Below are 24,221 nucleotides of genomic sequence, written 5' to 3' on the forward strand. Positions count from 1 at the left end.
CGTCTGCTGAGGCTGGAGAATCCCTCCCTGTGGGTGGAAGTTCAGGAGAAAAATTGCAGCCGGCAGGACTTAATGAAAGTGTTGTGAGAATTTTTGCAATTTTCATTTGTCTCCTCTCTGGAGCAAGCAGTATTTCTGAAGAAGTTTCCTCAGGGGATTCAACATATGGAGCAGAGAGTTAGATTACAAAATGAGCAAGTCTGATCGTTCAAACAACCACTTCTTGTTCTCTGAGATTTCAGTCTGCTTTTTCCTGTTGAGAGTATTCCACATTTTCTTGAATTCCAAAGAAGCCACACAGTTTCTTCAGCAGCAAGTCTATTATTTCCTGATCTTCAGATGGCTGTGGCAAAAAAAGATATTTAGAATAATGACAATCAGAGTTTAACATGAAGTATTAAATATACATATGTAATATGAGTAATTATTTCCCAGAAGCATAAACTGGGCAAATTTCAATGATGAATAATAGAAGATCTTCCTATTATGTTGACAGAGCTGTGCGCTAGCTGGCGTCTGCCACTGCTTTTCTCTGCTATGTCTTCCTCGATCTTCATTCTACAATGTGCATATCAGTTGACTGGGGATAAATCACTATTTTCCCCTGGATACACCACATTTACAATCGTTACAAGCAACTGCATAAAGTGACCAAAACATCTTCATCACTACCCTGGCCTTGTTGCCAGAAAAATATGTAAGCACTGAAACTATCTGGATGTTTAAGCACACTCCATACAGTAGGCCTGGTGGGAAGGACCAGATGTTAAGCTAGTTCCCGGACGTGCCAATTCGCAGTCAATTGTGTATGGGCCTCTGTCTCCCCCACGCAAAGGTATCCAAGCATCTCAGTTTCTCTAAACCGACCTGTAGAAATAGCAGGGACTAGTAGTATACCAATTGGAACCTACTGATGGGTATGATGAAGCCCCAAGAGTCCAGGCCTGACTTGTAATGTATCCAACGAACAGTTTTATATAATTTGTTGGTTCCTTTATAAAGGGTTTCTAGCAATCCCCAGACTGGGTTCCCCCTCTGAAGGAAGTTTAAATTCTGCTCTAGCGGTTAGACACCCATCCGCTTTAAGGTAACATCAACCTGAAAGGTCAGCAACAGATGGATCCTGGGATAAATCCTGTGAGTTTTTAAAGAGACTTAAAAGAGACTGTAACTCCCTCACTACCACCTAAAAATTACCTAGCTCAGTGTGGATTCTGGTGTGAAATCAGAACCTTTGTGGTCTGTAAGATGCTATAGGAATTCTATGATTCTATGAATAAAATAGTTGCCTCATTTACTCTCTTAGGTCAATTGACATTGTGACTGTTTCAGACATAAACCAATACTTATCCCACTCCCAATTCTTTGTTTCTTTAACTAATGAACCATTATGGGAGCATCCAAATAACATTTCAAGGCTAATAGTTTGCTAATACATTAATTGGTTAAAGAAAGTTTACTTTCTCTGAAGAAAGACATACGTACAATTGAAGAATGGCGTTCCTCTGTGAAGGTTACCAGAATTGCTGACAGAAAGAGGTTTAAGACCACAAACGCCATACAGATGGTGGACGTAGCAATAATAATTGCACCAGCAGTAGGATAATGCTTTAATACCTGGGTGCAAAAAATCACATGAATGCACAATTAGAAAAGCAGGAGATTTCTACATTTCTTCTGTCCACATGAACCAGTGTAACAAGGCGAATAAGACTTGTTCTGAGATTCCGAATTAACTGAACCAATGAGGCATACATCCTTCCCTGAAAACTACTGCTGGAAATAGGAGGAAAAAGGCAGAACATGCCAGAAAATCTCAGCAGGTCTGGCAGCATATGTGGAGAGAGAAACAGAGTTAACTGTTGGAATTTTCTGGCTGTTCACACCAGAAGGATTTTCTAGTCCCACTAACAGCGCACCCCCATGACAGGTTCCAGTGGGTGGGATGGAATCAATGGGAAATCCCGTTCACAGTGGCAGGGGCAGATGATCCTGGCTTTGACAAGTCACGGAGAGGCCAGAGAATCCCACCCAACATTTTGAGTCCAATATGACTCCTCTTTGAGAAGAAGTGAGACAATTGGGATAATTTCATGATGTCTGATCTTAAAATGTTTAGTAGCCATAGATTAGACAATGTAGTTCTGGGAGTTATCTCTGGGCACAATGGTACATGTGGCTAACACTGTGGGAATCTAGATAAGAATGCAAGTCATAACATTTAATGGCTTTTATCATTTGGATAAACAAGGAGATAAGGAAACAGATGAGGGGTTATCAGATTCCAGACATCAACAAATCTCCCAAGCCCAAAAGCTGAGAGAACAGGGCACAGCAGTGATCATGCATTGTCCTGTTCATTGATTAGGTTATGTGATGCTTGTGCTAAGGTAATCAATAATTGAGGATTGTACCAAACAGTTTCATGAAATCTGAGTACCAAGAGCTATAAATTGTGACACAGACATTATGTTATTGAGAGATCCTTGGGAAAGGAGTCAGGATCGATCTCTCCCAGCATTTGACCAAATAAATTAATCATAGAGTCATTCAGTGCAGAAAGAGGCCATTTGGCCCACCGAGTCTGCACCAACCACAATCCCACCCAGGCTTATCCCCATAACAGCATGCATTTACCCTGCTAGTCCCCCTGACACTTAGGGGCAAATTAGCATAGCCAATCCACCGAACCTGCACATCATTGGACTGTGGGAGGGAACCGGAGCACCCAGAGGAAACTCACACAGACACAGGGAGAACGCGCAAACTCCCCACAGACAGTGACCCGAGCCAGGAATTGAACCATGGGTCCCTGACACTGTGAGGCAGCAGTGCTAACCATTGTGCCACCATGCCACTCCAATTCTTTAACTGTTTGAAGTGTACAGACCTGGATTATTTTGTCCCCAGCCACAACATTTGGAACCTAGTTTACAAAAAAGGGGGAATGGGATAGACCATACAGAGGTTTGTTGATCTCGGATGGAATTTGTCATATTGAACTCAAAACGTTAACTCAGTTTCTCTCCCCACGTGAGCTGCCAGACCTGCTGAGTTTTTCTGGCATTTTCTGTTTTTTTTATTTCAGATCCCACATATTTTCTTAAAGACCTTCCCAACTTCTCCAATTACGTTTAAAATCTCTGTTCCTGCATCCCCTTAAAATTGTACAATTTACTTTGTATTGTCCCTCCTCTTTCTTCTCACCAAAATACATTGCGCACACTTTGTGGCGTTAAATTATCCACTGGATGTTTGCTCACTTTACCACTGTGTCCTCCTGAAGTTTGAAAGGTTCCTCTTTATTTACTATATTTCCATGCGTATCGCCTGCAAATTTTGAAATAATGCCTCATAAACTATGTACAATAACCGATATCCATGTATTGGTGATATGCTGGAACGTGGGGATTAACACTCCAGTCCCAGTGGTCTGAGTGATCTGAAATTAACATCATTGTGCCCATTTCATGGGATTAAAGGGGGCACGGTAGCCAATATCACAGGGTTGCGTGGAGATGTGCACTCTGTACCGAATAGCCCCAGCGGGGTTGCGGGGGGCTAGGGGGTCCTCCGGCTCTGTTTCACATTTGAGACAGATTATTAAATTGCTTCATGCTAGTCAAATACTTTCAATGAGAAATAATCCCCAAACCTCATTCGCAGAGAAATGCTTTTCCGTTCCTGTACCTCATTATAATTGAAGTGTCCCAGCTGAAGATGCAGCATTGTTGCAACGGCCTTGAAGAATGTACTGTACGAGGATATGTTCGAGCCCATCATCACATAGGACTGCAACATACAGAAATTACAGATCATGACATTTAAATATAGCGGGGGCATTTTCTACTCCCGTTTTTGGCAGCGGCGGGGACCAGCGGCGGATGTGGGTAATTCCGTAGGAGTCTCTCCATGATGAGGTATCAAGAAAACCGTGATCAAGGGACAAGCTGATGTAGCTCCACCCCGATCATACTAAATGCCTTGATTACCATTACAAAACCCATTTGCAGCTCATTCAACAAACGTAACTTTCTCATGGATTTTTACGTGGTAATAGTTTTTAAAAATCTTTCACGGAATATGGGCGTTGCTGATTGAGCCAGCATTTATAGCCCATCCCTAATTTCCCTTCAGCAATGGTGGTGAGCTCTTAGGGGGGGGGGGCGGTGCCAAGATTTTGACCCAGCAGCAGCTATCCAGCTCCAAGTCAGGATAGTGACTCGGAGAGGTATTTGCAAGTGTTGGTGTGCCCATGCATTCGCTTTTTTAGATTCATTCATGAGACATGGGCATCACTGGATAGGCCAGCATTTATTGCCCATCCTTAATTGTTCTTGAGAAGGTGGTGGTGGGCTGCCTTCTTAAACTGCTGCTGTCCATGTGTTGTAGGACAAAGTGCTTGTTGAAATGGAAATGCTGGCCTTCTTCTAGGTGGTAGAGGTCAAGTTCTTGGAAAGTTCTTCTAAAGGATCCTGAGATCGTTTCCGCAGTGTACCTTGTAGATGGTACATACTGCTACAACTGAGTGGTGGACAAAGTAAATACTGAAGGTGGTGGATGGGGTTCCAATCAAACGGGCTGCTTTGACTTGGATGGTGTCGAGCTTCTTGCGTGTTGTCAGAGCTGCACCAATTCAGGCAAGTGGACAGTATTCCATCATACTCCTTGTGGCGTGTAGATGGTGGCAGATCTTGGGGAGTCAGGAGATGAATTACCTACTGCAAGATTCCCAGCCTCTGACCTGCTCTTGTAGCCATTGTATTTATATGGCCGGTTTTTGGTAACTTCCAGTATGTTGATAATGGGGGATTCAGAGATGGTAATGCCTTTTTTTTAATTCATTCATGGGGTATGGGTATCACTGGTTGGCCGCTATTTATTGCCCATCCCTTGACATTGAATGTCAAGAGGAAATGATTAGATTCTTTCTTGATGGAGGTGATCATTGCTTGGCAATGGTGTTGAATGAGTGTTATTTGCCACTCATCAGTCCAAGCTTGAATATTGTTCATGTTCTGCTGCATACGGACACTGATTGCTTCAGTATCTGAGGAGTCGCGAACGGTGCTGAACTTTGTGCAATCATCAATGAAGCTTATTATGGAAGGAAAGTCACTAATGAAGCAGCTGAAGGTGATTGAACTGAGTGAAAGTTTACAGCAAATATCAATGTTTCAGAATTAAATTTAATCTATGAGGATTTCAATAGCACGCTATGTTGGAGGAGCGTGAAATCACTTACAGCGACATCTGGATTTCCATATTTAACATTTATAAGTGTGAATGCCAAGAGTCACTGTCACTTTCAATGACGGTGAAAACTGACAGTTTCTCCATTGTTAAACCACAACTTGGAATACTGTGTACAGTCCTGGTCACCCTATTATTAAACCAGAAAGGGTGCAGAAAAGATTTATTAGAATGCTACCAGACTTGATGGTTTGAGTTATAAGGAGAGGCTGGATAGACTGGAACTTTTTTCTCTGGAGCATAGGAGGCTAAGGGGTGACGTTATAGAAGTCTATAAAATAATGAGGGGCACAGTTCAGCTAGACAGTTCTCAAAGGTAGGGGAGTCTAAAACTAGAGGTCGTAGGTTTAAGGTGAGAGAGGAGAGATCCAAAGGGTCCAGAGGGACAATTCTTTCATACAGAGGGTGGTGAGTGTATGAAGCAAGCTGCCAGAGGTAATAATAGTACAATTTTTCTTTTAAAAAGCATTTCGACAGTTACAGGGATATGATGTGTATAGAGGGATATAGGCCAAGTGCAGACAATTGGGATTATCTTAGTGGTTTAAAAAAAGGGCGGCATAGACAAGTTGGGCTGAAGGTGCTGTCTCCATGTTGTAAACCTCTATAACTCATTAAACACAACATTCACACTATCTTTCTGGTTATCAACTGATGTGAGACATTCAATTCACAAATCACTATGTTCTAAATTGAATAACATGCATTTGGAAGATTGTTTCTCCTTACCACACTGGAGTAGGCCAGGAGCAGTACCACTAGGATAACAAATAAACCTCTGAGTTCTGCCCAGGCTCTCTGCATTGCAGATGTGAACAGGTGCAGCTTCGGGTTCAGATGCAGCAGATGCCAGAGTTTTACTGTGGTAAGTGCCACCAGTACAGCAATGACATAATGGAGAGCAGAATTGATGCTTGTCAACCCATGGAAACTAACAAATCTGTGGAGATAACAACATAGCTGAAAGCTGAATGACTGACACTGGAAAGTTTCTATCATTTTCTCTCCAGTTGTGCGGCAGTTGGCTGGCTGGGACTGAAAGAATGGTTCCCCCAGCACTTGGGTAAGTCGCCATGTGGAGATTCGGAAAGGACCTCGCGATCTGGAGAGAGAGCCAGACTCAGAGCAGAGGAGGCCAACCACTCCTGCTTCAGCATGAGGAGAGTAAAACAATTTATCTTGTTAGTAGTTTCTGAGCTGGACTCCTCCTCCCATTTAGCTGGTCTGGCTAAGCAATCACAATGGATTGTCCACACAGCTCTCCACTGTAAATTAACAGACAGGTTTTGAGGATATCGTTGGAGTTCAATCAGGAGGATTCAAGGGAGGATTTTGTCAGAAATTCCACCACCCCCCCCCCCCCCACCCCCCAGCCATCTCAGGAGACCAGGTTAAAATCAGAAATGGTGAGATTAGAGTGGGAGCTTGGTGCACTGCTATCATGGACCGTTTTAATTATCTATCAAGTTTCTACCTACTGCCCATTCAAAATTACTCATTTCCAAAAGCTATCATTATGAGCCCAGTCTAGGTTCAGATTTTGCAATTATTGAGCTGAATTTTATCTTCCTCCTGCTCCCCCTCCCCCCTGCATAAAAGGAGGGGAAATTCAGGTGTAAATGACCTGGGGCTGGGGCTACCGACGGGGATGGCATGGTGGCACAATGGTTAGCACTGCTGCCTCAAAGCATCAGGGACCCGGGTTCGATTCCCAGCTTGGGTCACTAAATGTGCGGACTTTGTAAGTTCTCCCTGTGTCTGCGTGGGTCTCCTCCGGGTGCTCCAGTTTCCTCCCATGCGCCAAAGATGTGTAGGTTAGATGGATTGGCCATGCTAAATTACCCCTCAGTGTCGGGGAGATTAGCAGGGTGAATGCATGGGGTTATGAACATAGGGCCTGGGTGGGATTGTGATCAGTGCAGACTGGATGGGCCATATGCCCACCACTGTAGGATTCAAGGGTTCTATGACATTGGGCCTGGAAAGGAGACTCTCCCCTTTACCTGGTGACCAGAATGCTAGATTTCACCTGCTGGGCTGTATTTGGTGGCAGCTTTTCCCCTCCCCCACAGCGTTGATGATAAAACCACAATGGGTAGTGGGCAGGTGGAGCAGATGGCACCACTGACATGATACCTGTTGTTATGACCCCCCCTCACCTGCCATCCTACTGTCAGGAGGCTGTAGATTTCTGGGCCATCTTGTGAGAAACTTGGTGGCAGTGTTTTACAGTTCACTCAGGCAGCCAGACTTAGGACAATCCCTACTTTGCAAAAAAAGACCTTCCAGCTCATCGAATGATTCTCCAACAGCACACCTTACCCAAACCCATCCCCCTCCCTATTTCCCCAACCCTACGTATTTATCCCACTTATTCCACTAATCTACACATCTTGGTACAAGGCAGCACGGTGGCATAGTGATTAGCACTGCTGCCTCACAGTGCCAGTTTGATTCCTGGCTTTGGTCACTGACTGTGCAGAGTCTGCACGTTCTCCCTGTGTCTGTGTGGGTTTACATAAGAACATAAGGAATAGGAGCAGGAGTAGGCCATCTAATCCTTCAAGCCTGCCCCGCCACTCAATAAGATCATGGCTGATCTGAAGTGGATCAGTTCCACTTTCCCGCTTTCTCCCCATAACCCTTAATTCCCCTGTCTATCAGAAACCTATCTACCCGTGACTTAAATATATTCAGTGAGGTAGCTTCCACCACTTCAACGGGCAGAGAATTCCAGAGATTCACCACCCTTCGAGTGAAGAAGTTCCTCCTCAACTCCGATCTAAACTCTGCCCCCCCCCCCGTTATTTTGAGGCTGTGCCCTCTAGTCCTGCTATCCTTTCTAAGCGGGAAGAATCTCTCCACCTCTACCTTATCTAGCCCCTTCATTATCTTATACGTCTCTATAAGATCCCCCCTCATCCTTCTAAGCTTCCAAACTGGAGGTTTCCTCCAGTGCTCTGGTTTCCTCTCACAGTCTGAAAGCTGTCTTGGTTACATTCATTGGCCTTGCTAAATTCTCCCTCAGTGTACCCAAACAGGCGCTAGAGTGTGGCAACTAGGAGATTTTCACAGTAACTTCATTGCAGCGTTAACGTAAATCTACTTGTGACAATAATAAATAAACTTTAAACATTAAGGGCAATTTAAAGAGCAAAGAAAAGTACAGCACATCTGGATTGGCTAATCCACCTAATCTGCACATCTTTGAATTATGGGAGGACACTGGAGCACCTGATGGAAACCCCGTGCAGACATGAGGAGAATGTGCAAAGCCCACACAGTGGAATTGAACCTGGGTCCCTGGCGTTGTGAGGCAGCAGTACTAACCACCGTGACAACATGTTACTATGGTGAATTGCAGTTTTAACATGTGAGTTCTTGATGAATAGTGATGGCAGAGGATCCAATATTCTTTCCATCACATGGCTGACCAGGAATCTCTCTCACACTTACCACCTGCCATTGGTGTATGAGCAAGGGTTTGTGGGTTGCTGCTCAATCAGTTTACTTATTGAACCTTCCTTCACCATTCCAGGGGTGGGACCCAAACGCAGAGCTTCTGGCACTCAGCCAGGATCATTACCCATTACACCACAAGATCGCTTTGTGATAAATGCATGTAGGCAGCATCCATAAGAAAGGTGGATTTAGGCATCAACTGCTGCCTCACAGTGCCAGGGAGCCAGGTTCAATTCCAGCCTTGGGCGACTGCCTGTGTGGAATTTTCATGTTCTCCCTGTATCTATGTGGGTTTCCTCCAGGTACTCCAGTTTCATCCCATGGTCCAAAAGATGTGCGGGTTAGGCGGATTAGTCACACTAAATTGACCCTTAGTGTCAGGGGGATTAGCAGGGTAAATATGATGGAGTATGGCGATTGAGCCTGGGTGGGATTGTTGTTGGTGCAGACTGGAGGGGCCAAATGCACTGTAGGGATTCTATGATTGAGTTCTGCTTTCAAATGCACTGGGAAAGTGAGTAGCGGATGGGTGGTGGTTTAGGGGAGAGGCAAATGAGCAAAGTGTCCTGTTCTCTCACACTGAAACTTAGGAACCAAAAGAAATGTGTGAAATATGACCTCAGAGAGACTTGCAAGAATTAAATGTAAAAATATCATCAATCGGGAAAACATTAAGACACAAAGTTTCTGGGTTCCGTCACAAAAAATATCTGAGCAATGTAATCTTTCTCATATTGCAGAAGCACCTTTCAGGATTTTTGAAGTAATAATCCAGAGTTGCCTTTTCCAATGCTAATCGTTTCAGAAACAGTGCAAAGGCACTCCAGCTGAAGAGGATAATGGATATTTCTATCAGATTACGCTGATCCCGGAAATATTTCCAGCTCTGCTCTTTGAGGAGCTTTCCCTGGAAAAGGAAGCACAATTAGTATTCTTGGAACATTTGAAAAATATCCAAAGTAAGATTTCATATGTGTCTGAATTATAGCGAAAACATCTTGGTCCATTTCCTCTGGTTAATAATTTAAATTAAATAGTAGTCACAAATAACCATGTTCAAATGTGGCACATGTTAAAAAAGTAGATAACTTTATATCCATTATTGCTGCCACTGTAACATGACGGAAATTTAAGATAAACCTTTATTTGGGCGACACAATGGTTAGCATTGCTGACTTACAGTGCCAGGATCCCGGATTTGATTCCTAGCTTGGGTCATTGTCTGCGTGGATTTTGCGTGTTCTCCCTATGTCTGAGTGCGTTTCCTCCAAGTGCTCTAGTTTACTCCCACAGTCTGAAAGATGTGCAGGTTAGGTGCATTAGCCATGCTAAACAGTGTACCTGAACAGGTGCCGGTGTGTGGTAACTTTGGGGTTTTCACAGTAACTTCATTGCAGTGTTAATGTAAGCCTAGTTGTGACACTAATAAATAAACTTTAAACTTTATTTGTGAAGATGTTATTAAAGAGCTGTCCTGAGAAATCATCCAGTTTTTTTTGTAACTGTTTTTCTTTAAACAAAAGAGTGTATTAACTCAGGAATCAACTGTAAAGGAACGGTGCTTTATTGCACACAGCAAAAGTAAAGCAAAACCACAAGGCTGTGGTGAACACATACAGGTTCCAACTGGAACATTACAATAATGGACCCACTCAGGGGCCTGCTTTATAAAGAGCTCAGGGTCTGAGTTCCACATGGTTAGGTAATTACCAATCACCGGGGAGGATTGGTTGTCAAATAGGAGGCAGAGAGTGGGGGTCAACGGGTGCTATTCGGATTGGCGGATGGTGACTAGTGGAGTGCCCCAGGGGTCGGTGCTGGGGCCTCAGCTTTTTACCATTTATATAGATGATCTGGAGGAGGGAACCGAGTGTAGGGTGTCGAAATTTGCTGATGACACCAAGATTGGGGGAACAGCAAATTGTGCGGAGGGTGTGGAGAGTCTGCAGAAGGATCTAGATAGGCTGGGTGAATGGGCCAGGAAATGGCAAATGGAATTTAATGTTGGCAAGTGTGAGGTGGTCCACTTTGGTAGGAAGAATGGTAGGAAGGACTATTACTTACGGGGCGAAAAACTGCAGCAGGCGACGGTGCAGAGGGACCTCGGGGTCCTTGTGCATGAGTCGCAAAAACCCAGCTTGCAGGTGCAGCAGGTGGTTAGGAAGGCGAATGGGATGCTGGCCTTCATAGCGAGGGGGATTGAATATAAAAGTAGGGAGGTCTTGCTGCAGCTGTATAGGGCATTGGTGAGGCCGCAGCTGGAGTACTGTGTGCAGTTTTGGGCGCCGCACCTGCGCAAAGATATTTTGGCCTTGGAGGGAGTGCAGAGGAGGTTTACTAGGCTGATACCAGAGTTGAGGGGGTTGAGCTATGAGGAGAGGCTGAATAAACTGGGCTTGTACTCGTTAGAGTTTAGAAGAATGAGGGGAGATCTCATTGAGACGTATAAGATGATGAATGGGATGGATAGGATAGAAGTGGAGAGACTCTTCCCGCTCAAAAAAGACAGTAGGACTAGGGGGCACAGCCTCAAGATAAAAGGGGGGCGGTTTAGAACGGAGTTGAGGAGGAACTTCTTCACTCAAAGGGTGGTGAATCTCTGGAATTCTCTGCCCGTTGAAGTGGTGGAGGCTGCCTCGCTAAATATTTTTAAGACGCGGGTTGATGGGTTTTTGATAAGAGAGGGGATTAAGGGTTATGGGGAGAGGGCGGGAAAGTGGAACTGAGCAGCGACAGATCAGCATGATCTTATTGAATGGCGGGGCAGGCTCGAAGGGCTAGATGGCCTACTCCTGCTCCTATTTCTTATGTTCTTATGTTCTTAACTCATGTTCTGTGAGTCTAATTGGAAAGCTCCCATTTAAGTCCTGGGATTATGACAAAGAGTGAAGTGTATTAATACGGGATATTTTGGATCACTAAAATGTGACTATTTCCCTGTGTAAGACAACTTGGCACTTTCAATTTGTAACCTATGTATGCCATTAATGCCTATATAAATGCAGGCTGATCTGACACACTGAGGCCAATTATTTCAGGCAGTCTTGTTGTAGATTATAAAGGTTCTGCACGTACCTGTAGCACCATATAATAAACAACAAAGAGCATATACGCTATCTCTAATGTAGCAAACAGAATTGTAACATCTCTGTTCTGGGCCAGTTGCATACTTTCCAATTCTGTAGAGGTAATGAAAGCTCCTGTAGAATTAAATTAACATAAATATATATAATCAGAATGAGGGTTAGATAATTAAGGTTGTTTAGCATTCACAATGAAGTTCAAAGTTAATCTGAAAAATTTCTGATCTTAAATTTAACTGATATTTAACTTCAGGGCGGCACGGTGGCACAATGGTTAGCACTGCTGCCTCCCAGTGCCAGGAACCTGGGTTCAATTCCCAGCTTGGGTCATTGTCTGTGTGGAGTTAGTGTGTTCTCCCCATGTCTGTGTGGCTTTCGTTTGGGTGCTCTGGTTTCCTCTCACAGTCCAAAGATGTGTGGGTTAGGGGGATCAGCCGTGCTAAATAGCCCCTTAGCATCAGAGGGACTAGCTAGGTAAATGCATGGGGTTATGGGGATAGGACTTGGTGGGATTGTGGTCAGTGCAGACTCGATGGGCCAGATGGCCTCCTTCTGCATTGTAAGATTCTATGAATCAATGATACAGTGGTCTAGCTTTGTGCAATCAACTGTAGTTCATTCGGTTGAAATGAATGGAGATTTGATGGAAAAAAGACAGATATTCCACTGTCAAATTTCCATACCCAAAATATGATCATTTTAACTATTCTCTAAATATCTTTGCTGGGGAGTGACAAGATTGTGGCTCAGCAGCAATGGCGAATATTTGTCAAAGTCAAGATGATGGTTGGAATTTTCTGACCTTTCACGCCAGTGGGATTTTCTGGTCCCACTGCGGTGAACAGAGGTTTGGCTGAATGTCAAATTCTCACTTACAGCAGCAACGGGGTGTGAACAGCCAGAAAATTCCAGCTGTGTGTAACTCTGAGGGGCATTTGGAGGTGATGATGTTCCCATCCAGGGGTGAAGTTTCTAGATTTGAGAGGTGCTTTTGAAGAAACTTTGCAACTTGCTGCAGTGCATTTTATAAAAACTGCAGCCATTGGAGCCCTGCTGATGGAGAGAGAAACAGAGTTAACGTTTCAAGACCTTATGACTCTACTACAGAGTTCTGTCTTCCTCTCCACAGGTGCTGCCAGGCTTTCTGAGTTATTCCAACATTTGCTGGTTTTACTGCTGTCTCGGTAGAGCAGCCAGCATAATTTAGGACCCCACGCACCCTAGGCATTCTCTCTTCCACCTTCTTCCATCAGGAAAAAGGTAAAAAAGTCTGAGGTCATATACCACCCGATTCAAAAACAGCTTCTTGTCTGCTGCCATCAGACTTTTGAATGCAGCTACCTTGCATTAAGTTGATCTTTCTCTACACCCTAGCTCTGACTGGAACACTACATTCTGCACTTGCCTGTATAGTGCAAGAAACAATACTTTTCACTGTATACTAATACATGCGACAAAATAAATCAAATCAATTTTTATTTAACATTATTTTTGACCTGTTACTAATCTAGCTCACCATAGCCAAAGCTGCAAATGCATTTAGAAAATAAAAATAAGCAAAGGTAATTCAGACTCTCGTATCGTCCTACTTTTCAGGTCCTGACCATAGGGAAAGTAATCTAACATAGGTAAGGTCTTACCTAAACCATTTGTCTCCAGTGTCAGTGTAGTGACACAGAATAGATTTACATTTGCGTTATAGACTGTGAACTCCACAAAGACTGCTCTGGTGTGACTGTCTATCCAATTGCTTTCAGCTAAATATTGAATAATCCTGTCAATCAGAATGTAGGAATATAAAGTCAATCTGAGTGTACTTCATCCTATTTTCAGAATGAAACACAAAGGAACAGACTCGTGGAAACCATGTGATACTGACAGAATAACGGATTTACCTGGATGCATTATCTTTTTCTGTAGTCAGCTCAGCCATGTAGCCACTTCCTCTGTATAAAGCAAGAACTCTCCAACATGGGTAGTCCTGTAATCTTTCTTGGTACTGCCAGATGTAACTGAGATTTGAGGCCTGTACAGATACGTTGGTTGTCCATTGCTCTCCATAGTTTGACATATCCTCCTCATCAAAGGAATAGGGGGCTTCACATTTTTCAACAATGTTTTTTATTATCTTCTTTGCGGGACAATCACACCTTTTTACTCTTAGTTGTCGAACGCGGGGGCTTCCAAGTAGCTTGGAGTACCCATCGGTAATGAATCCTAATGACAAAGTCACACTTATTATGACTCTAATGGTTTGCCTGTGATCTTCAGAAAGGTTTCCATAAAGATAAATATCACTTAAAAAAAGACAATCTGTACCTATGACAATTTGGGGCTGAACCACTTAGTTTGTATCCTCCTTCAATCCTTCCTAACTATCGGTCATATCGAGCTCCAACAATTAAACAGTTGAATGTCTCAAACATGCAAGCTGAGACCACAAGTTTGTTACTGGGAGGAAGAGAAAACTGAAGGATGATCACACCAGACTGCTCTCATGCTGCAGCTAGTCATCTGAAATCACCTTATTTGTCTGTACTTCTAGTCATTGCATGAGGGACCGCAGAAAAATTAAGTGAAAAAATCCTTTAAAAAGGAAGTCCTATTGTGTGCATGGTGTGACAGAATTCCTACAATGTAGAAGGAGTCTATTCAGCCCATTGAGTCTGTACCAACTTTCCATCAAAGCTCCTAACCCAAGCTCCCCTCACTATCCCCTTAACCATATAGATTTACCACGACCCAATCCACTTAATCTGCAATTCTTTGAACTTGGATATAGTATCACGCAACATGCAAACTGTTGTTTAAATTGTTTACTAAGCTATAAATAACTTAAAATGGCAAGTGCCTAACAATACCATCTGTATTGCACCTGGAGCAGCATTTTGAGGGTCCAATTATGTGATATAACTATGACATTCTTTATAAACATTAGAGGGCTGTAACCTCCAAGCCCCAGGGCAAGGATGCACTGGGAAACCCCAACCCTGCACAAGGACACGTCCAATAATGTGACTTAAGTTACAAACTTGGAATGGTTCTGACTGTGTTGCAGCAATGGTTACCCAGAAAATGCTAGAAGCTTTAAAATCACTTCTAGGAGATCATTCCAAAAAAATTCTTCTCAAGTGTTTCTGGAATTCTTCAATCACCTGGAGTGCTCTCAACCTAAGAACCTACCTCAAAACGTTCCTAGACCCTACAACACCATCCTAAAACCATTGGATCCCAGGGTTGCCCCACGTGCCGATAAGTTAATGCCTCTGGTAGTAGTGCCACACACAATGTCCATGTACTTACAAAACTTTCTAATTGTGAACATCACCACAGAAGATCTGCTGGTTTCTAATTCATTGTAATTGTTTAATTCACAAATCAGTTATCAAGGTAGAATGAGACTGTCATTTTACTTCTGTTTACCTTTATAACTTCCATATAGGTTAGGTAGTAATAGCTTGCTGGCCCAGGTGTAGAAGTCATTAGTGCTTCGGATATGACTGAAGGAAGGGGTGAATGTCAGGTTAATGGCTCTGTTAAGATAGAATGAATTGGGATTTTGCTCTCCATAAGCAATGGTTAGCAACAAGGAGAGGAATGCCAAATGGACTAAAAGAGAGAGAAAAAAGCACATCAGAATATGAAAAGGTCAAAGTTTATTTTAGCATTGTTACTCTGTCATGAAAACACCTAATCAGCTTAAATTGTGAGAGTATTAGAGACAATGTCCAAATCAATAGTTAGGATTGTATTAAAGCTAAAAGTAAGGAAATAATATCAGATATTTATATACCCAGAATCTTCTGGATCATAGCATACATTTTCTTCTCTTTTCTTTTCATCTCTTTTAGCTGTTCCACAAATTGAGCCGTTGGTGGTTGATAAATTTTACTATTTCGATCTATCTGTGAAGCATTGTTAGGTTCCCCTGTGGATACCAGGAATACAATGATGTACAAAGATTGAAAATGGACCAAAATAAAAAATGGACAGTTGACATCAAATCCATATTCTTTTCAAAAATTATGCCCCATTCGCGCTCTCACAGATTTTTAAGTGTAACAAGTAAACTAATCTGGTATTGAGAAGGTACAAGATAATATTCAGTATAGCACCACTATGGACAATCTGGGCAGACAGCAGAGATAATCTTTGTTACTTTTAAAGAAGATGACTGATTGAATCATAGAATCCCTACAGTGTAGAAAGAGGCCATTCAACCCATCAAGTCTGCACCAACAACAATCCTACCCAGGCCCTATCCTCGTAACCCCACATATTTACCGCGTTAATCCCTCTAACCTACACATCCCGGGTGACTAAGTGATAATTTGGCATGGCCAATGCATCTTTGGAGCGGGGGAGGAAACCGGAGCACCTGTAGGAAAGTGACACAGACATGGGGAGAATGTGCAGACCCCGCACAGACAGTGACTCAAGCTGGGAATCGATGTGATGTGAATGATGTGAGAATTACACAGAAATGATAACATGGACATTGCCCATTCATGGTGGTCATGTGGTATTTAACTTCCGTGCAAGAAAACCACCCCAATCCCATATAGCCATTCAGTTCCCATATAATTCTTCTTTCCTCATTTGCTTCAATCGTTAAGTTTGATAGTGTATTTCCCAACCTCAGAACCATCTAGGTAAACAGGTTTCTCTTGCTGCCTGCCCTAGATTGTCTGTATTTAATCTTATACCTACATTCCTTAGTTCTAGATCCTTTAGAAAGTTATGACCTCTTTCACTTCCTTTCATAATTTTAAAATGCCTCTTTCAAGTCCACTTCTGATCTCCTTGGCTCAAATTAAATGTTCCTTTATATTTTTATTTTCTCACACTATGTAGTCAACTTGTGATGGATCCTCCTCACTGCCTCAACGTCCTTCGTACACTAAGCAGCTCAAAGTCACACTGTATTCTCAAATGTGCTCTCACTTAGGTTTTATTTAGAACGCTAAATTGATTTTTATGTTCTTAACCTCTCGCTGCAGGAACCAACAACAGTAAAAATTTGTACTTGTAAAGCATCTTAAATGTGTAAATGTCCCAAGGTGTTCCACTAGAGCATGATCTGGTCAATTTTGACAGTGAGTCACTTAAAGAGCTATTAGGATAGGAGACTAAGAGTTTGGTCGAGGGACATCTTAAAGGGGGAGAAGTGGTCAGGTAGAGGCGCTTCGGCAAGGAATTCCAGAGGGTTAGACCTAGATGCCTCCAAAGCAAAACTTCCACAGGGAAGGCTAAGGATTTCAGGGTTGCAAAAGAATCCAGAATTGGATGAGCACAAAATTCCTGGGCTCACCAGCGTGCTCCATAAATTTTATATGGTCTCACAGACAGGAAATATTGCTTTTAATGTCCTGTAAATCTGACTATCATCGCCCCCCACCCCATCCCGCTCCTCCACCAGCAGCCCCTCACTGACCCCGCCCCCCCCCACCCCATCCCGCTCCTCCACCAGCAGCCCCTCACTGACCCCACCCCCCCCACCCCATCCCGCTCCTCCACCAGCACCCCCTCACTGACCCCGCCCCCCCCACCCCATCCCGCTCCTCCATCAGCACCCCCTCACTGACCCCACCCCCCCACCCCATCCCGCTCCTCCACCAGCACCCCCTCACTGACCCCACCCCCCCACCCCATCCCGCTCCTCCACCAGCACCCCCTCACTGACCCCGCCCCCCCCACCCCATCCTGCTCCTCCACCAGCACCCCCTCACTGACCCCACCCCCCCACCCCATCCCGCTCCTCCATCAGCACCCCCTCACTGACCCCGCCCCCCCCCACCCCATCCCGCTCCTCCACCAGCACCCCCTCACTGACCCCACCCCCCCACCCCACTCCTGCTCCTCCACCAGCACCCCCTCACTGACCCCACCCCCCCACCCCACTCCTGCTCCTCCACCAGCACCCCCTCACTGACCCCGCCCCCCACCCCATCCCGCTCCTCCACCAGCACCCCCTCACTGACCCCACCCCCCACCCCATCCCGCTCCTCCACCAGCACCCCCTCACTGACCCCACCCCCCCCACCCCATCCTGCTCCTCCACCAGCAGCCCCTCACTGACCCCGCCCCCCACCCCATCCTGCTCCTCCATCAGCACCCCCTCACTGACCCCACCCCCCACCCCATCCCGCTCCTCCACCAGCACCCCCTCACTGACCCCACCCCCCCCACCCCATCCCGCTCCTCCACCAGCACCCCCTCACTGACCCCGCCCCCCCACCCCATCCCGCTCCTCCACCAGCAGCCCCTCACTGACCCCGCCCCCCCACCCCATCCCGCTCCTCCATCAGCACCCCCTCACTGACCACGTGCCCCCCCCCCCCCCCCCCAATCACTACCACCACCAAATCCCTCTGCTCCTCATCAGTTGGAATTTTCCCATCTAACCATCTAACAAAGGTGCATTGACCTCAGACACGATTTTCTGGTCTTGGGGCGAGCGCTGCCAGAAAATCTCACGCATCACCTCCCAACCTTTTCTCATTCAATAATTTACAGTTATATATTTAAGAAAAATATTCAAGAATTGATTGCTGGCACCAAGTTCGATTGATCATTTTTTTGCCAATTTAACACTTCAGGAATATCTCTTTCCAGAGAACATATCTATTCTCTGGAATTTGTACATGAGAAGTTTACTGATTTAACAGGATGAATGCACTGATAATTCCCTTGTACTTGTATTCATTGTGAAAGAAGCAGATTAAAGGCTGATTTCTGCATATTTCTTATCCAATGCTTTCTTAATCGGCCTTCATATAAATTAAAATGGAGCTCACATGGGAAAAAGAGAAGAATCCAGGTCAGATCGGTTGTATAAGATATTGGTTAGGCCACATTTGGAATTCCATGTCTAATTCTGGTCACCACATGACCAGAAGGATGTGGAGGCTTTGGAGTGAGTGCAGAAAAGGTTTACCAGGATGTTGCCTGGTATGGAGGGCATTAACTATGAGGAGACATTGAACAAAATGGGATTGTTCTCCTTGGAAAGACAGGCCGAGGGGTGACCTAATGGAAGTTTATAAAATTATGAAATAGGGTATAGATAAGGTGAACAGTTGGAAGATTTTTCCCAGAGTGAAAATGACAGTTACAAGGGGGCACAAGTTCAAGATAAGGGGGGAAAGGTTCAGTGGAGATATGCGGAAGGTGGTCGGGCCTGGAATGCACAGCCGAGTGAGATAGTTGAGGTGGTTACACTAACCACTGTTAAGACTTATTCTTGATAGGCATTTGAACAAACAGGGAATAGAGGGATATAGCGGTTGGTTTAGATAAGTAAATATGATCGGCGCAGACTTGAAGGGCTGACAGGCCTTTTCCTATGTTATACTGTTCTTTGTTCTAGAGGGAGATTTTATTATTACAGCCTTGGGTTAGATATTACACAGAACAATCAAGCTTATAAATGTAAAGTGCTCAGATTGCATGTGGGAGAGTCTGGTAATCAAGATAATAACTAAAGCAAAAATCCTAAGCACCAACAATCGCCAACATGGATTCACCTCCTTGCTGCCCACGTGAGTTATTCCTTGATAATTCTGAAAAACTGCATATCTACCTGATGCCAAGTGGAAAGTCTCTTCGTTAACATCCTGATGGTCAACTTTCCTCACAAACAAAGCGATAAAGGCAGCAACACATAAAACCTTCAAAACAAAAGGTGTGGCAGATGGAATGAGATCGATATCAAGGAAATACATTTCTATTTGTTTCAGAACACATATTTACATATTTTCAGTTGCTTAATTAATTTAGAATTTTCATTTTGAAACTAATCATTACAAATTTTCTAAATGAAGGCCATTCTACATGTTTCTCAAATGTTTTTTTTCAAAGGGCCATTTGGCTCTTTAAGCCTACACTGAATCTCTGAAAAAGCATCCCAACCAGGCCCTCTCCTCTGCTCTACCTAGTAAACCCACGCATTTACCATGACTAATCCACCTAATTTACACATCTTTGGACTTCTTTTCACAGCATCACAAAAATCGAATGAATAACTTGAAACATACACATTATACCAGGAATATATACATTATATTAGTAACTCACCTCCTGACTCCCCAACAAGGCACAAGTCAGGAGTGAGATGGAATATTCCTCACTTGTCATCATCCAAGACAAAGCAACCCACTTGATTGGCATCACATCTACAAACATTCACTCCCTCCACCACTGATGTGCAGTAGCAGCAGTGTGCACCATTTACAAGATGCACACGCCAGCAAAACTCAGCCATACTGAGATCAGGGTGCCATCTATAAAGGGTGGCCTGATTAGAACATCAGTAAACCTCCACCCCCAACCCACTATAGAGATCTCAGGGGCTTCCTGATCAAAGTCGGCACTTCTCATGCTCATGCCAATGTGGCAGTGTGAACCTGTGCCAAGGATCAGTGCCAGGGGGCCACTGCCTGGCCATGTCCATCTCCCCCAGGGGCTATACTGGACTTCACGGTCCTGGGGACATAGAGACATAGAGTCATAGAGGCATGGAAACAGGCCCTTTGGCCCAACTTGTCCGTACACCCTTTGTTTTAAACCCCTCAGCCCATGACAGGTTCACATGTAGGTGAACCTGTCGCAAATCGCGCCAACATGACGTCATGTTGACATGGTGTTAATATGCGATGGGGGGGGGTTAATTATATTAAAATGTATTTAAACGTATTTAAAAGGCATCGCCAGTGAGGGGTGGTGAGAATCAAAGATAGCGATCTTGCCGGCACGGTTTGCGATTTCTGGGTTTTTCCGCATATTGAGTCCCTGCTGCCAAACCCATGGTGGCAAACACAGACTCAAGATCCCACCCAATGACTTTGATACTTGAAGAGTCTCTAATGTGTTCCCCCTGCTAATGATGCTGTATGAGGTCCCCCCCGCCACACGGCCACAGAACAGTAACCTACAATGTCTATTTTCCGTTGACATCTTTACAATAATGCATCGGAGGTTTGGAAAGTGTGGAACACTAAAAACCTGGCCCTAAGTTATGGCACACATCAGACTGCTGTTTCAACAAATCTGTATCTGAGATGCAGTATATCTTATTAATTATAATTAAATAATTCAATACTGGTGGTCCATATGTTTTGACTCCCATCACCACTGCTGAGCTGATGGAAGAGAGTTCAGTCGCACTGGTCCATACATTACCTTTACTGGCTGCAAAATAAACACACTTTGAAACAATGTTGTCACCATGGAGATCAGCCACTTGATAGACTTGTCTTTACCGTACGATAGTCCATACAATATGGTGAAAAAGGCAGATGCAGCACTTGTTACAATCACCAGAAACCAGGCAATGTACACAAACCACCAAGGCAGCCCATTAAAACACCGCTGTGACGTCTTGTCCTGCTGGCTGTTAGGGTGATCAGACACTCTGTTCAATCCCTGGGAAACGTCTGAGGTATTTCTGCCCAAAAAATATTTTAATAAAAATTACATTGCAGTTTTTTACTTTGTTCAGTAATTAAGACATTGCAAAGGAAAAAAAAATGTCATATTATATTACACTTTATATACTATACTATCAACATCCTGGAGGTTACCACTGATCAGAAACTGAACTGGACCAGAAACTGAATTGGGGGGCTTTGAGAAGTAAAATATCGACTATATTGCTCTTCGGTGCATACCAATAGAGTATCAATTAATTGCATTTGCTTTGTTAACGATTTTCTTATATGTGGGACATAGGGGTCGCTGGCTGGCCAGCATTTATTGCCCATCCCTCATTGTCCTTGGACGGCAGTTGAGAATCAACCTCATTGCTGTGGTTCTGGAGACACCTGTAGGTCAGAGCAGGTAGGGATGGCAGATTTCCTTCCCCAAAGAACAGTAGTGAACTAGATGGGTTTTTCCAGCAATCGATAATAGGTTACATGATCATCAGTAGATTTTTAATTCCAGGTATTTTTATTGAATTCAAATTCCACCATCTGCCATTGTTGGGATTTGAACCCGGGTCCTCAGAACATTAGCAGAGTTTCTGGATTAATAGGCTAGCAATAATACCAACTAGGCCATTGCCTCCCCATTAGTGATTTTCTGTCTATTAACTTTAATGCAATATATATAAAGTGCCTACCAAGTAATGCTGCAGAAACATTATAGTAAGGTGTTTTCTATGAGGAAAGATTATCTATTATATTAAATATGTCCATTACACCTTACATATATCCAATATGAATTAATGGCACACAGTTTTCCTGAAGCATCTCTACACACAAGGTCTCAGAATGTGAAGATGTACACATTTATTTCAAAGTCAGACATTTTCGATTGTGAGATCAGTTATGGCAGGCTGCCAGGCTTTAAGTTACTATTATGCAAATACCTTTCATAAATTGTATCCTTGAACTGAGGGAAGTTTTGCAGGAAACGCATCATTTTCTGCACTTGGTCAACGGCGTGTATTTGACTGTAAGGATTCTGGAATTTGCTCGTGCCCATCTGGTTTAAATTCTCCTCCATTTGTTTCAGTAATGTGTACAGACAGCACTGCTGCTTTTCAAGTCTCTGATTCCTCAAATCAGCCATGGGATTTTCTGGAAGTGTAAATGTAAAACCCAGTTTTTTGTTATATTTACTATTTTGATCTGACATTGTCATTGACAAGGAGACTAAATGCTGTCCAATCAGGCACCAGACATTCACTATTTTAAACTTCTTTTTAAGTGTCTTTTTAAACTTCAATGAGTAAATAAAGTATATCAACAAAGCAAGGTATTGCTTTACTACCCCTGGAAAAATATAAAAGCTTTGAATTTTTTTTTACGTTCTGTATCACCAAATGACTACTTGAAACAATCGCAACTTGACCATTCAATCTTTAGTGACAATGCCAAAGTTAAGACATTGGTCAAATGGTTTGGAATATCTGGCAGCGCATTGATTACTTAGCTTGACATTGGCAAAATAACTGCAAGGCTAAGAGATTGGCATGTTGGCCTTCATAGCAAGAGGATTTGAGCACAGGAGCAGGGATATCTTGATGCAATTATACAGGGCCTTGGTGAGGCCACACTTGGATTATTCGTAGAAACGTGGAATCCCTACAGTGCAGAAGGAGACCATTCAGTCCATCGAGTCTGCACTGACAACAATCCCACCTGGGCCCTATCCCTGTAACTCCATGTATGTACCTGCTAATCCCTCTGACGTTAAGGGGCAATTTTGCACAGTCTATATACCTAATGTGCACATTTTTGGACTGTGGGAGGAAACAGGAGCACCCAGAGGAAACTCACATAGACACAAGGACAATGTGAAAAAAAAACACAGACAGCCACCCGAGGCCAGAATTGAAGTTGGATCTCTGGCGCTGTGAGGCAGCAGTGCTAACCACTGTGCCACTGTGCCATTCTGTTTTTGGTCCCTTATCTGAGGAAGGATACTCTTGAACTAGAGGAAACGCAGAGAAGTTTTACCAAACTGATTCCTGGAATGGCAGGACTGATGTATGAGGAGAGATTGAGTCAGTTAGGATTATATTGACTCAATTTTAGAAGAATGAGGGGCAATCTCATAGAAACCTACAAAATTCTAATAGGATTAGACAGGGGAGATACAAGAAGGATGTTCCCTATTGTGGGGGTGTCCAGTACCAGGGGTCACAGTCTGGGGACACAGGGTAGACATTTTGGACAGAGATGAGGAGAAATTTCTTCACCCAGAGGCTGGTCTGCCTAAGGAATTCGCTACTACAGAAAGTAGTTGAGGCCAAAACATTGAATGTTTTCAAGAAGTAATTAGACATAGCACTTGAGGTGAGTGGATTAAAAGAATATGGGCAGAAGGCGGGATCAGGCTATAGAGTTGGATGCTCTGCTGTGATCATAATAAATAGTGGAATGGGCTTGAAGGGCCGAATGGCCTTTTCCTGCTTCAATTTCCTATGTTTGTATGTGACTTCTCCATGGTGTGTGGGGTTAATTATCCTCCAGCCAGTCATCAATAAGAGACGAAAAGAAAATCAGGAATGGCAAAAATCTGAAATAAATTCCGAAAAGCCTAGTTTGCTCAACAGCTGAAAGAATTGACTCAAGCATTAGCCGAAGCCCCCTCAGAATTGGCCAACATGCTTTATGTTTCCAACATGCTCCATTTTTAATCTGTTCAGTAGCAACCATTTATTGGCTGACCACGAGGTAAATATGCTTTTTCACCAGAAGGCAGTGAATGACGATCATTATAAATCTGTTCTGTGGTTTGGAAAATGCACTGGCAAGAGAATATCTGTCTCATCGCTGGAAATAGCTGTGTGATATTCAATGCTGATAAATCCATCCCAGCTTACAAATTCAGACAAATGTGCATTGATTTTCAGATGAGATTATCTGGTCGCATTATTAGAATATCAAATAGCTCTATGTACTAAATTTCAGTGAG

General features: G+C 43.7%; 1 protein-coding gene across 1 annotated transcript in view; it reads right to left on the minus strand.

Annotated features, from left to right (window-relative positions):
• Nucleotides 1-24,221, minus strand: part of LOC145341882 (polycystin-1-like protein 2) — a 41,081-nt gene continuing 16,860 nt past the window's right edge. Inside the window, exons 12-24 of the mRNA XM_080186899.1 lie at nt 22,168-22,378; nt 20,979-21,243; nt 19,381-19,468; nt 15,592-15,726; nt 15,222-15,407; nt 13,694-14,015; nt 13,439-13,572; nt 11,791-11,915; nt 9,462-9,622; nt 5,983-6,193; nt 3,691-3,792; nt 1,486-1,617; nt 1-343 (exon numbers count right to left, since the gene is read on the minus strand). Coding sequence (XP_080043025.1) covers nt 239-343; nt 1,486-1,617; nt 3,691-3,792; nt 5,983-6,193; nt 9,462-9,622; nt 11,791-11,915; nt 13,439-13,572; nt 13,694-14,015; nt 15,222-15,407; nt 15,592-15,726; nt 19,381-19,468; nt 20,979-21,243; nt 22,168-22,378 — 2,177 coding nt within the window. The 3' untranslated portion in view covers nt 1-238. The remainder of the gene's footprint in view (nt 344-1,485; nt 1,618-3,690; nt 3,793-5,982; nt 6,194-9,461; nt 9,623-11,790; nt 11,916-13,438; nt 13,573-13,693; nt 14,016-15,221; nt 15,408-15,591; nt 15,727-19,380; nt 19,469-20,978; nt 21,244-22,167; nt 22,379-24,221) is intronic.

The sequence above is a fragment of the Carcharhinus amblyrhynchos genome, chromosome 4 (assembly GCF_965287045.1).
Source record: "Carcharhinus amblyrhynchos chromosome 4, sCarAmb.v2.hapA, whole genome shotgun sequence".
Taxonomy (NCBI): Eukaryota; Metazoa; Chordata; class Chondrichthyes; order Carcharhiniformes; family Carcharhinidae; genus Carcharhinus; species Carcharhinus amblyrhynchos.